Here is a 14,279-nt window from a genome sequence, read left to right as displayed (position 1 = left end):
TCAGCTCATTATGATGTACTGGTTAAATATAGCCCATGAAATGGAACAAAGCCTCAATATTCCATCAGCCGTTATGAGATGAGGCCTTCTCCCCTGTGGGTGGGTAGGTGGATATTGAACCTAACATCAGTCACCCTGTGTGACCTGTATCATGGTGCTGGATATAAACTAAACTGGCTCAGATACCTGGGTTTTCTCTTGTGTTTCACAATCTAGTACCTGTTACCCTGGTGATTAACTGAGCCACGTTTGTGGTGCATGCCCTTGGGCTCCAAATTGACTGGTCTGGACTTGTTGGTTCTTCAAAGCTCTAAACCAACAGAGCACAGTATTTATAGCAACATTCTCTCATATCTCAAAGGAAGAGTCGTTGGGACCAGAAAATGAGTTCATGTGTGGTATTCACACTAAAATGATCATTGTCATGAATCATGATGTAACTAACTGACAATAAAGCGGCACTTTTTCATGTTTAGGTCTTGTTGCTCTAACACCAGCTTCAGGTGATGTTTGAAACCAGCTTCAAAGAACCATTAAATCCAGACTTGTCAATAATCAAATATGGATAATGTATCCATATATATATATAAGCACATGAGAGCAATTGTTGCTCACATAAATTATGATGTGAGAAAATAATCCTGATAATGTCAGATCTATAAAAGATGTCAAAGAACTTCAAGATGGACATGTGCTCTGTCTGAATAAAACTGCAAGTCTGCTCAGCAAATCCAAGCCCCCGCATGTCTGCACGGGTCCACTGTGCAGAGCTGATACTCAGATACACAGAGGAGTGATCAGGAGCAAACCTTCCCTGCAACATCACAACTAAACATGGGAAGTCTGCAGAGCAACATCTGAATAAGCCTCAGGGGCTGTGGACAGATGAAGTTCAGATCTACAATCCCCTGAGGCCTGTCTGGAGAATTAAGCAAACATTTGCTGAGAAGAGCATCCTATCAGATGTGAGGCATGGGTGTGGTTATATGAATGTGTCAGGAAGGTCATAGTTTACCAGCTTTGTTTAATCCTCAGGGCACAGTGAAGACATCCGGTTCTATCAAGCTTCACACAGGAATAGCAGCAGGAAAAGTGAGACGATATATATATATATGTATATATATATACATATATATATATATGCATATATATACCCAGAGTCCCAGGGTATCATAACCCTACTGTTAAATATCTATTCAACAGGGCGTCTTAACATTGTCCGTGAGCGGAAGTTATTCCAAAATAAAACGTCTGATAAGAACTGGTGGGCGGGTCTACTTTAATAGTGAACGTGTGACCGGCCTAATGCTGCGTTCATGAGCATCTCGTAAAGACCAAAACACATTTCCACCTTGGTGGTTCGGTAGGAATGAATAAGTAAATGCATCCGTCAGCCTGAACACGCTTCATTTATGGATGTTTCTTTTCAAAAGACAAACATTTGTAACCATGTGTGAGAAATAAGACGTAAATCGTCACCTTCAGTACAATCCAATCTGAAATTAAGGACTAAAAATGTATTTGTGTTTATTGTATATACATAGATATTTATCGTTGTGCCTCTATTACGTCAGGTGCTGGGGATCATGGATGTATTTTTGTTTTCTATTTTATTCAGCGCTCACTTGGGCGCTCAAATTTCCGACAACACCTGAAGGCATCAGATCCTCTAAGCTACTGAGGCTCCTTCATCCCCAGCAGAGGACAGAAGAAGAAGAAGAAGACGAAGAGGAGAAGAAGAAGAAGAAGAAGGTGTTGTTATCAGTCCGCTGCTCACCATGCTGAACACGCAGAGGTCTCTGTCCGAGCTGCCCAAGATGTCCGCGGCCAGTCAGGTGGAGAGAGCCGTACTGGTGAGACACTGTGTGTGTGTGTGTGTGTGTGTGTGTGTGTGTGTGTGTGTGTGTGTGTGTGTGTGTGTGTGTGTGTGTGTGTGTGTGTGTGTGTGTGTGTGTGTGTGTGTGTGTGTGTGTGTAGCTGGACCACACAGGTTCGGTTTGAACACGCTGAGATAAATGTCAGGTTTATTTTCTAAATGATGGAGTTATGTTTGTTCGCTCGTGCAGACAGGAACAGTTACACCCGCGCGCTACCCTGCAGGTGCTACAGACAGCTCGAGCTGTCAGTCATTCTGTCGGGATGTTGTTGTTGTGGGCCTGTGTGTGTGTATGTGTGTGTGTATGCGCGCGCGCGCACATGTCTATCTATAGTTATGAGGGCCTATTTTGGTTCAATACCATCAATGTGAGTCTGGTCCTCACAAATTCACTGGGCTGTTTGGGCGATAAGACTTGGTTTTAGGGTTAGAGTCAGGTTTAGGTCAGGGTTAAGGTTAGGCATTTAGTTGTGATGGTTAGGGGCCAGGGAACACATTATGCCAATGAGTGTCCTCACAACTATACAGAGACGTGTTTGTGTCTCTCCCTCTTTCTCTCTCCCTCTGTGTGTGCGTGTGCGTGTGCGTGGGTGTGTGTGTGTGTGTGTGTGCGTATGCGTATGCGTATGCGTGCATGAGTGATGACTGTCAGACCTTACAGAGTGAGGATATTTGATATCTGACCCGCCATCGAAGGTGTGTTTGAGGGCTAAGACTTGGTTTGACAGTTATGGATGGAATCAGGTTTAGGTCAAGGTTAGGTTTAGGTTTTGGGTTCCACATTTAGTTTGAAAGGTTAAGGTTAGGTTACTCTGAGTTGTCCTCAAGACTAGAAGAGTGCTATATAAATACAGACCATTTACCATATAGTGCAGAGAGAATGTGTCATGTCAATGAGTGTCCTCACTAAGATAGAAATACAAGCATGTGACACTGACTGTCAGGACCAGGTGACCTCATGGGGACCAAAGCTCAGTTCTAATGAGGCAAAACACTAAATCCTGAGGTCCAGTTAAACACTGCAGTGGTCAGATGTGAATTGTGTTTAGGTTAGAGGTAGGAATGAATTGGTCATGGTTAGGGATAATGTTTTTTTTAGGCTCCTATCAATGAATAGAAGTCAAACCTGTGTGTGTGTGTGTGTGTGTGTGTGTGTGTGTGTGTGTGTGTGTGTGTGTGTGTGTGTGTGTGTGTGTGTGTGTGTGTGTGTGTGTGTGTGTGTGTGTGTGTGTGTGTGTGTGTGTGTGTGTGTGTGACACGCCTGATAACACCAGATAAACTAACCACAGTAACTTAGAAAATTAGCATAACTGGCAATTTACTCAACAATTTACCTCAGCAAGCAGTTCTTTTCATCACTGTCATTGTTTGGCTGTTGACGTTGTTTGCATGTGTAACTATGTACACAGCGGTAATGTAACTTCAACTACACTAAAGCAAGCACTATGTTCACTGTGCTGGAACCTAAACACATTCCAAACCCACAAACTGATATACACTGCAGGCATGACAAATGTAGTTGGAACACAATTAAATAGATAAAAGGAAATAAACGACTTACACAAATTTTATATTTAGAATTACAGTTTTGTTGTTTTCAAAGTTCAAAGGCTTTATTATCATATGCAGAAATAAACAAGTTATCAATGTAATGAGATTCTTAGTTCTCTTGTCTCTGCCTGGTGCCGTCAGTTATTAAAATAGAAAATATAAATAATGAAAATCGTATTAATGAAAAATGTGTTTTGCACATAAGCTCAACAACCTGCAGCAGCAGTAGGTTGTGGTATTGCAGTTCCATTGTCCTGTATTGTGGTTTTAGAATATGACATTTAATTTCAACATAGGTCTTTTTTACCGTAACGTTGTTTACTTTAGCAGTTTCTATCACAAAACAATAAAATTTGATGAGGATTGTGTTGCTGCTACATAGCAAATATGTACATAAATTGCACTGAGAGGGGTTTCTATATAATAATGTCTCCCACATAGGGCTGCCATGTTTTCGAACTAGAATATCACTAAGTAGAGCACATACCTCTGCCCTTAAAGTAAAACAAGCCTTATGGCCACATTGTGTCTCAGCTGTATGTTGGTGGTAGTTACAGGTTTCTAACCCTATTTGTTAACATAGCAGCTGAAAAATATGAAACTACTTTTAAATTCACCACATTCAGATTTGTATTTGGATCAGCATGAAATTACTGTTATTGTGAGTTGTTCTCTGAGAAATCAACAAAGAAGTTGAAAAACACCATATCTCACAATGTTAAAGAAAGTGACAAAATTGCTCCACCACACCCTTCCCCCGTGTTTTGTTGTAATCTGCCCAGTAGTTTTTACGTAATCCTGCTAAGTAACAAACAAACAGAAGCAGAAACATAACCTCCTTGCCAGAGGTAAAAGTCAAGTTAGCACAAATGCAAAGCAAATTAGCACACACTTCATTCAAGCACATGCAATCCACTCATACAGTTCTGAGTAAAAAGAGGTGTACAATGTACAAATGATGGTGCAGCACATGAGTGAAAGTGCAGGGTACAATTTACAAGCTAAGTAAGAAGGGTGCTCCTATATGTTATTGCACTTTACAGGCATGGAAATGGAAAACAATGTTAAACTGTGTTACAGGGTTTATGACTTCAGCAGCATTCTCCTCTGATACAGAATCTAGTTCCACTGGAACAGCTCCTCAGACCTGTCCATGTTGCTTAATTGTACACAACATATTCCTGTTTGTTTTTAGTTATCATGGATCAGTCACATCTTCATTTGATCTGTCATGTAGGAGGAGGAATTCAACTGGCTGCTTAAAGAGGAAGTCCATGCTGTCCTGAAGCAGCTCCAGGATGTCCTCAAGGTAAAATGATTGAAGTTATGTCACTGAACTCATTGTCACATATTTGAAGGGCCTTTGCACCACTATACATGAAGATCTGTTTGCTTGTCCTGGCCTGTTGTATAATGTCCTTCATGGCTCTTAAGAAAGTTTGAAGCTTTTAAAGAAAAATGAAGGAAGACCTGAGATTTCAAATGCTACAAATACAACCAAATACAGCCTGCATTACAAAATGGTGGCAGCGAGTTTCAAATGTTAGATTTTTTTTTCCAGACAGGGATGGTATAACAAAGAGGTGCTATTAACATGCATCATAGGAAATGTAGTCTTCGACTTTGATTGAGCTTTACATGCACAAGGGCGACAAGTCATTATATATGAGCTTCTGCTGCATTCCTTTATGCTTATATTACTGCCCCACTGCTGTGCACTTTGACAAAGCTCAACACATGTTTATTTTTTATTTACACTGTGCTCAGAATCATTGATTTGTCAAAATCAAGTAAGAAACATTATCAAAAAGATTATGATCATATCATCACCATTCGATACCAGCCAAAGTCAATGAATGATTATATTGCATTATCACCCAGTCATAGCTGTAATGTGTTTTCAGTAGCTTGTGTAATAAATTGCAAAGCAAATTGTAATTGGATTGTAGCCCAGACGTAGCATAATGGATCAGAATAATTCAGTAAAAAGTCTCAAGATTACCTGAAAGCAGTGAATAATCTACTGTGTCAACTCAAAGGCTCCAACGTTTTCATTTTGTGTAAGTGACATTTTGCTCTGCTGTTGTCGACAGGAGGCATCAAGACGTTTCTCTACGCCGACACCAGGTCTGGAGAGTCAGCTCAAGCAGGAAAACTTCATCCTCGGCAGCTCAACGTAATACATCATATCTCTAAGCATTTCATTTGAAGGTGCAACAGTTACTGTACAGTTACAATGGTTGGGTCGACACAGTAAGGCCCTATGTCTGTCACATAGCAGTGTCTTGTCTTGATCAAAGAGGCTGCAGGGATTACAATTCTCTGTTGTTACAACAGATTTCTTTCATCTGGTTTCCAGAGAAGTCATGTACAGTGTGTTTGTTGGTATGGGAGGGGCATGTGACACAGTGAGCCTGGCAGCCCTAACGTTTCATGGAGAGCTGAGGCTATTTTAAATGTAAACAGACACTTAATGTCTCAAACACAAATATATGTACTTGCACACTCTCTGTAAACTGTCAGCTAGACAGTGTGATCACACAGTGCTGTACTGGCCATTACATATACCCAGTGCTGGGGGGGCTCTATACGCTCACTATACAAGTTGTGTAGGGTTACGCAAATAATGCAAGGGTCCCACCTCCCTCTTATGTTAAAGAGGTTGTTTACAACTCTGATGGGTGGATGAAGCAGAAATTTTGAACAAACATTCACTTAGACTCAAAGATGAACTGAATAGATTTTGGTGGTCAAAGTTCAAGGTCACTGTGACCTTGTATCCCTGTGATATGACATATCAGGACTGCCAGTTAGGATTTTCATTACATCTTGTACAATTCGCTTGGACTCACTGATTAACTGATTAGATTTCAGTGGTCAAGGTCATGGTGACTCCAAAAACATGTTTTTGACCTCTTAAATGTGATATCTCAAGAGTGCTTGAGGGAATTTCTTCCATCTTTGATCAGTTGTCACTTGGACTAAGATTTTCAGATACAGTGATAATGTTTCAGTGGTCAAAGGTCAAAGGTCACTGTGACCTTATATGAATCTGGGGGAAAAAGTATGTAGAAATATGTAAACGGAAACTGCACTGGTTGGAAGAGGCATTCAACCGCAGTGGGGTTATTCTAGATTTGACTTTGAAATACAACTTTTATTATGTTTGAGTAACACCAACAGGTAACAGCATTTTATCTCATAGACTGTGGTGGACCACCATAATCTAATTTGTCCTGTCACAGTTTCATAGTGACATTTTTTATTACACAACATAAAAGATCTCTGACGTGTTTTTTTATTGTATTATTGCTTCGTTGTCGCTCGCTCTTCCATCGGCAGCACTGGGAGAAATTCCTCCTGCGTAGGTGGCCCATTAAAAGTCCATCATACGCCATCCATAAAGTATTTATGTACCATCCTCAGCAGGCAGACAGAATTTGGCATAAACAGTTTTCTCTGTGCACTGAAGCATACAGCCACCCACCCATCCAATAAACAAACAAACTCTCAGACAGGTTAAAAAGTTAGCAATGCCTGATGGGAGTGTATACAGAATGCACTCTGATGCTTTTCATTTATTGATAATATTGATACTTTAATCTCTGTGACTTCTAGATGCTCAAGTCATAGCTGGTTGGAATTAGTTGGTCATTTACTTCGTGTTATAATCTTTCTGATCAGATATACTTCTTACTCTCGGTAAACATTTTCCTTGCCGTGATGTTGTTTTGCAGCATGGATCAGGTGAAGGGGGTGCTAACTCTGCAGGGAGAGGCTCTGACTCAGGCCGTGAGTTTGAATTATTCTCAATCAAAGCTATCTTGCTTTTAATAAGGACATAAAACTTTGATTTAGCTAAATGTTTTGCTTTTCTCGACAGGACATAAATCTGAAGGTTGCAAAAAGTAGCCAGGTGCTGCACTTTCAGTTCAGAGACGACAAGCAGTGGAAGCTGCAGCAGGTCAGTGTATAATGGTACCACGGACATGGAGAACCACAGCTGTAGCTGTAGGAATTTTGAGATCAAAGTAAAGCGGAAATCCTGCCTCACTCATCCCTCTCACCACTTCATCTCCCTCTTGCCTCCACTCCTCAATCAGATCCAGGATGCCAGGAACCATGTGAACCAGGCTCTGCAGCTGCTGAACAGCCGTGATGAGAGCTACCACTTCCAGACGGGGGCTGAAGTCAATAAGGTCGGACCCTCCTCTGGGCCACAGAGCCCTGTTCCAAACATGGATGATATCCCAGCCTTACAGGGGTCACTTGTACTTACTTCATGTGTCTGGTTGTTCTGTAGCTCATGGATGCAGTGATGCTGCAGCTGACGCGAGCACGAAACCGCCTCACCACCCCGGCCTCCATGACTCTCCCTGAGCTGGCCACCAGTGGTCTGATGGTACAGGCTTGCAGACACACACATTACACACAAACACACATTACACATTACACATTACACACACACACACACACACACATTACACATTAGACACACACACATTACACACACACACACACACACACACTGCACACACACACACATTGCACAGACGCGCTCACAACAGGAAGCAGACAGAGACAGGAAGTGATGTATCAACTCCTTTGCACGTGATCATGTTTACCGCACCCCGACACCGTTGTCGGCTCTTATCACAAAAAACTCTCTTGACATCTTCGTCTGTGTCTTCTACGTGTATGACACGGCTTTTTCACTAGGAGACATTAGTTTTTTTTATTTTTGCGTCTGTAGCTCGTGGTGAATCCAGCGGGATTTACACATCGACTTCTCCTGGATTTCTACGTACATTATACTAGGTGGCCAGGCAGAGAAAGGCCACAGAAACTGCAGAGCGTCTCACTTGGACATTTGCGTTCACACATGCACCTTCTCCAGAGAAAATACAGAGGAACTGCAGAGTTCAGTGCATGTCTGAAAGCAGCTTTATCGACAATGGGTTTTTGAAGACACCAATATATCTACGAGCACATGTACATAGCAAAACGAATGTGTCTGTCTCTGTCCTCGGGTCTACTTAGGCTGTTCCTCCTGGTTTCGTCTGATTCCACTAGTTCCAATGAAGAGAAAATCTCTCTGTTTTCTTGCCGTTCTCTGGTTTGTGACTCATGAATACCAAACCTTCAAATGGTTTCATCTGGATATTTTTAATGGGCTTGGAGATGAAAAATTATCCAGGAATTCATGAGTAAAAATTTTAGATTCAACAAATTACAGAAAATTGAGCCCCAACCTCAACCCATCTATCAGCTTTGGAATGAAGTGGACCACCTGCTGTGAACTATGCCCTATCACTCAACATCATTTTCACTGAAGTTTTTTTTCCTTTTGTTGTATATAAAGCAAGATTTTATACATAAAGAATCAAACTGTTTATCTTGAACAAACTACATCACGACCCTAAAGACAAAGGCCCGGTTCAGACCGGGTGTTAACATCCCTCTCAGGTGATCTGATCACAAGTGGTCAGCTCTTAGTTGTAAAAGCCCCCGAGACACATTGAGGACACATATGAAATCTGATCACTCAGACAGCTTTGGGAAGTGGTCTGATACTCACATGGCCACATGATGTAAGACCTGTTCTTTTAAACACCGACACAATAATAACACTGACCAACACTCATTGATTTTCTTTTTTTTTACAATTTGTGTATTCCATCGTACAGTTGAGTGCAGCACACTGATTGATTTCAATAAAATGTTATTTGTATAGCGCCAAATCATAACATACGTTAACTCAAGACACTTCACATGTTAAGGTTGAGACCTTACAAAACATAAGAGAAACCTAACAGTTCCCATAATAATTTGGCAAGGGAATTGTGGAGAGGAAGACTCCCTCATTAACTGGAAGACATTTCTAGCAGAACCAGAACTATGTTTTAAGTCTGATCCTAAAAGTAGAGATGGTTTCTGCCTCCCGAACACAGATTGGGAGCTGAAGGCTCTACCTCCCATTATGTACAGATTCTTGGAACAACAAGGGAGCCTGTGTTTTGGGAGTGAAGTGATCTATTTGGACAATACAGTGTCATGAGCTCTTTAATATATGATGGTGCTTGATTGTTAAGGGCTTTATATGTGAGGAGTAGGATCTTGAATTCTATTCTGAATTTTACAGGGAGCAGAGAAGCTAAGACAGAAGTAATATCATCTCTCCTTCTAGATCCTGTCAGCACTCGTGCTGCAGCATTTTGGACCAACTGGAGGCTTTTCACAGACTTACTGGGACATCCTGATAATAAAGAGTTACAGTAATCCAGTCTAGAGGTAACAAATGCATGGACTAGTTTCTTAACATCCTTCTGAGAAAGGATGTTCCTAATTTCATAATATTGCGCTGGTGGAGGAAAGCTGTCCTAGAGACTTGTTTTATATGTGGGTCAAATGTCCTGGTCAAACATAGCTCTGAGGTTCTTCACATCAACAACCCCACCGAGGTGAAACGGCCGTGTTGCCTCACCAGTCGAGTCCAGTTGTACTTGAATAAACTTTTCTTGGGTTTATTTATCATGAAGCCTTGCACTGTTCACTATTGCTCCATGTTCCTTTCTTTCTCTTTCATGTCCAGAAAATGTTCACTCCTCCCATGCCTGGAGATGTGATGGTGAACTTTTACATCAACTTGAGCAAACTGTGTCTGACGGTCTACCAACTTCATGTGCTGCCCCCCAACACCACCAAGGTTTGAACTTGTGACTCACTGCATCACTATATAAAGCTACACTCAGTGCCGTGTGGATGTTTTTGTAACTCTGTCATCTCAATAGAATTTCAAACCAGCTGGAAGTTCAGTGTTGCACAACCCTGGAGCAATGTTGTAAGTCCTGTTTCTTTTCTATTCTTTCTGTTCTGAACACATGTAGATGTGTAAATAATGCATACAATGATTACCTTAAATAAATATATAGCAAGTGAAAAGGAACAGTAGTTATTGATGACAATCTATTAGGGGCTTCAACACATTTGTGGAGTGGAGGTGTATCTTCCCCTTCGTCTGTCTTTACTTGCTGTGAACACTTCCCCCGACAGTGAGCTCAACAACAACCGTTTCGAGGTGAGCCATGTTCACAAGGTGGAGTGCGTGGTGCCTTGGCTCAACGACACGCTGGTGTTCTTCACCATCTCCCTGCAGCTCTGTCAGCAGCTTAAGGACAAGGTACATGTCTCTCCTGGAAGATGACTCTGTCACAGTTCAAATATAGGTCCATTTTAAAACAACACACATGTGACATCAGAAGGAATTCACACTTGATTTGACTGCTAACGTCTTATATCTGCTTCAGGTGAAATTATGCATGACATACATCTTTTGTAGTATTCCATCACCAATGAACAGATGACTACAGCATTCATATTTCACATGGCATGTGTTGAGATGAACCCGACCAAGTCCAAACCTATCCTTTAAAGGAGAATTCCAATATTTGTAAACCTAGGCCTATGTTTATAAATGTGGGTGTGTAAATGAATGGTACTTACAAAACCTTTTGGAATCAGTCAAGTAGATCATCTTCGCTGGCAGCAGCAACACAGCGGTAATGGCTACAGTTTGATCGTATGGGGCAACTGTGACAGTCCACGACAGGTCTGAAGTGTTATTTTCCATCAATCAAAGGCTCAAATTGTTATTTTGGGGCTTTTGGGTCTTTTGGGTCTAAGTCTTTGGCAACATAACACATGTCTGGCTCATGAGACGTCCCAGTCTGAATCCTGCAGCAGTTCATTGTCCCTCCTCTACTTGTTGCCGCTTCGTTCGCTCTTCAATTTAAAGGAACTCGTTGACCGTATACTCCGGCTCAAACAAGTAGGGATGACCATCAAAATCTAAAATTTCATCAACACATCAGAAAAAGATTCAGACATAATAGTTTCTCTCAATAAATTCTCCAACTCTCTCACAATTCTACCTCCGCCTTTCTGTAGTAACCCAAGTAAAAGGTCTGTATTAAGTCTTGATGACCACTCAAAGTGCTTTACAGTGCAGTTTTACATTCACGCATTGACACAGGCATTCATACAGTGCATCTAAGTGCAGGACTGTTATGTGAAGGGGCAATTTGGGGTTCAGTGTCTTGCCCAAGGACACTTTGACTGGGATCGAGCCGTTGACCTTCTGGTCTTGGGAGCCACAGCCACCCAAGTGTCACAGGACTTGAGAGTGAGACTTTAAAGTGTCCTCTAAAAAAACTTTTAGAGGACACTTTGTGGACTGCCGCTGTTGCCTCATAAGATAACATTGTAGCCACTGCTGTTGCGTTGTGACGATCTACTGGATAGATTCAAAGGGAAGTTCCATTCATTTACACACACACATTTATAAATAAAGGGCCGCTGTTTGAAAAACATTGGAATTAACTATTGATGCTAAATAAGTTTTTTTGGGCCACTTGCTCAGTAGATATTAATTTGCTGGTGTATAATTGTAAAAGCGTAACTTGACTAACGCCACACTAAGCTCCTCTGTCCTCCTTTCTTTGCAGATATCAGTCTTCTCTAGTTTCTGGAACTACAGACCTTTCTAATCCTCCAAACTAACCACACAAGTGTAAGGGACATCCTGTGAAGGTTTTATTTTTTATATGTTGTTCACCCTCTCATTCACTCTAAGGTGTTGCATGAATAGGCGAAGGAGCCAATCAAATCTTAACAGATATCAATATTTGCCATTTCCCACATTGCATCTTACAGCCCTGACTTGAACTCCTGAAAGAACGAATGTTATTGTTGTTGATTTATCAGTAGAATTTATTTGTTACATTCAAGCTATTTAATACTAAGTATTTATCCCAAAGTTTTCATGTGAACTGTTGTTTGGAAAACTAATGTGTGTACTCAGGGTTGGAAAACTTAGAAGAGTAAGAAGTTAGAGCTCACAGCGGGAGTTTTGTTCTTGAAATGTTTATTATTTCCCTCATTTCCCCCCAACATTTTCACACTCCCCTGTGAGACACATGGTCATAAAGATGACATAAAGATGCTCCAAACATATTTACTCAATCAGCTTCTCTGGGTGTTTTCACACCTATAATGTGTTTGCTCTGGTCAGAATTATTTAATGAGTTTCCAAATGCACAGAGTTTCTTTTCACACAGAAAACTCCAAGTGAACCAAAATGCATCACTACAAACCACGTGACAATTTCCACTCCTCTTATTGGTCATATGTATCTAGGGCGGGAGCAAGAAAGTAAATATGGATAGAAGGTATATTATTAGGCCAAACGAGACTTGAATTTCTTCTCTGAGACCAGCTGCTGCAGTGTGTGTGTGCTTTGCCACATCCCAGAATGCAAAGCAGATCTGGCTACAGAAGCCAATTAGCTCAAAGTTGGCAGTAAGGTCAGTTGGATCATGTTCCCACCACTAACAAAGCCCACCAGGTCTTAAAAGTCTAAAAAAGTCTAATATTTAATAACCTGAATTTCTGGCTATAGGAAAAATTTAAATATGTCAATATATTATGTACTAGGTCTTAAACAGGTTTAGGTAGGTCTTAATTCTGTTAATACTAATTTAACACCACTTCCATCACACTTTTATTTTTTTAAGAAAATGTTTTGGTGGGATGTGTTGTAGTTCTTACAGATATTAACACACTGTAATAAAACTACAAACAAAAGCGTGGAAGTAATACCTGATAGTCCACAAACACCCTGGTCAGAATGGATCTCAGTACTCTCAGCTTGTCTGTGGGAATGACTGTGGATACTGATAATACTGTCTCTGTCTGTGGTTTGAGAGACATCCTGGTGTTTCCAGGGTTATTCTCTACTCCAATACTTTACATTATCTTCAGTTATGAGGCAGTGTAAGTAATTGTGGTACTCTGATATTCCTTCATATCTGTCATACTTCATTCATTATTGTCTTAAAAAGTCTGAAATGTAACTTTAGCAGAAGCCCCGTGGTAAGGACCAATCAGGAGGAGAACACAGTCGAGAGAATCATCATTAACAAATGTTTCCGCTTTAACTTCAAAAACTCTGGAGTAGTTTGGACGTCAGACGTAAACGTAGCAACAATGATGCATTTTGAAACTTTCTGGAAAACTACATTGATAGAATATCAATGTGTACAAATTGAGCCCGGGCACTGGTCATGGTCAATACACTGTAGTGATCCACTTAAAGGAACATTTCAACATTTTGGGAAATCCTGGAGTTAGTTCAGTTTGATACTACTCTCATGCCTTTAACTATTGAGCTATTTTAGCAGGGATTGACAACTTGATTGTGGATTTTTTGTCACTTTCACTAATCAGGACATTTGAGACAGAGTTCAAAGTAGAGTTCAATAAGTTGTTCAATTATCAATGCAGGGTGTGTCATTGGATCCTAAAAAATTGTGAAGACAAAATAAAGTAATTCTGTGAGGAGACACAAAAGTATTGTGAAAACATTTCCCATTATGAGCTCTGACGGGATTAAAATCAGTCCTTTATAGTCACTGTTAAGCTACCAGTCATGTCTGTGATTTCAAGTGTTTGTCTGTTCTGTGTTCATATTTATTTTACATATTTTGCACACTTTGTTGATTCCCTGTGAACCAAACTCTAATCTAATTATGAGCAAATGACTTCATTCCAGTAAGTGTTATTCTCTATTTTGAAAAGTTGCCTATCATATCAAATATTAAATGATTTTTCTGTGCAATAAAATATTCTAAACACTAATATGTCTGTTCTGTCTGGCTCTTTGCTCCAGCTACTGTGCAGCCACATGTAAAGAGGTCGCTATTAAACTCCCGGTGTTCTCCACTTCATTGTGTTTGAGCATTCAGTGATCAAATGCATTCATTCATTCATTTGTTACCATGTGAGCAGGGTAAAG

The 14,279-nt window shown here is 40.7% G+C and overlaps 1 protein-coding gene across 1 annotated transcript; it reads left to right on the top strand.

The window, feature by feature from the left end:
• Window positions 1–1,634: 1,634 nt before the first annotated feature.
• On the top strand, window positions 1,635–14,122 carry rogdi (rogdi atypical leucine zipper). Its single transcript, XM_035181203.2, has 11 exons — window positions 1,635–1,853; window positions 4,665–4,736; window positions 5,521–5,603; window positions 7,165–7,219; window positions 7,311–7,391; window positions 7,531–7,626; window positions 7,731–7,829; window positions 10,020–10,133; window positions 10,219–10,268; window positions 10,481–10,607; window positions 11,932–14,122. The coding sequence occupies exons 1-11, from the start codon at window positions 1,779–1,781 to the stop codon at window positions 11,971–11,973; spliced, it is 894 nt and encodes a 297-aa protein (XP_035037094.1). The 5' UTR covers window positions 1,635–1,778; the 3' UTR covers window positions 11,974–14,122.
• Window positions 14,123–14,279: the final 157 nt, after the last annotated feature.

This window comes from Hippoglossus stenolepis, chromosome 16 (genome assembly GCF_022539355.2).
Source record: "Hippoglossus stenolepis isolate QCI-W04-F060 chromosome 16, HSTE1.2, whole genome shotgun sequence".
In the NCBI taxonomy this organism is placed as follows: domain Eukaryota; kingdom Metazoa; phylum Chordata; class Actinopteri; order Pleuronectiformes; family Pleuronectidae; genus Hippoglossus; species Hippoglossus stenolepis.
The sequence above is the reverse complement of the archived record's forward strand: the minus strand, read 5'-3'. Positions and strand labels throughout refer to the sequence as shown.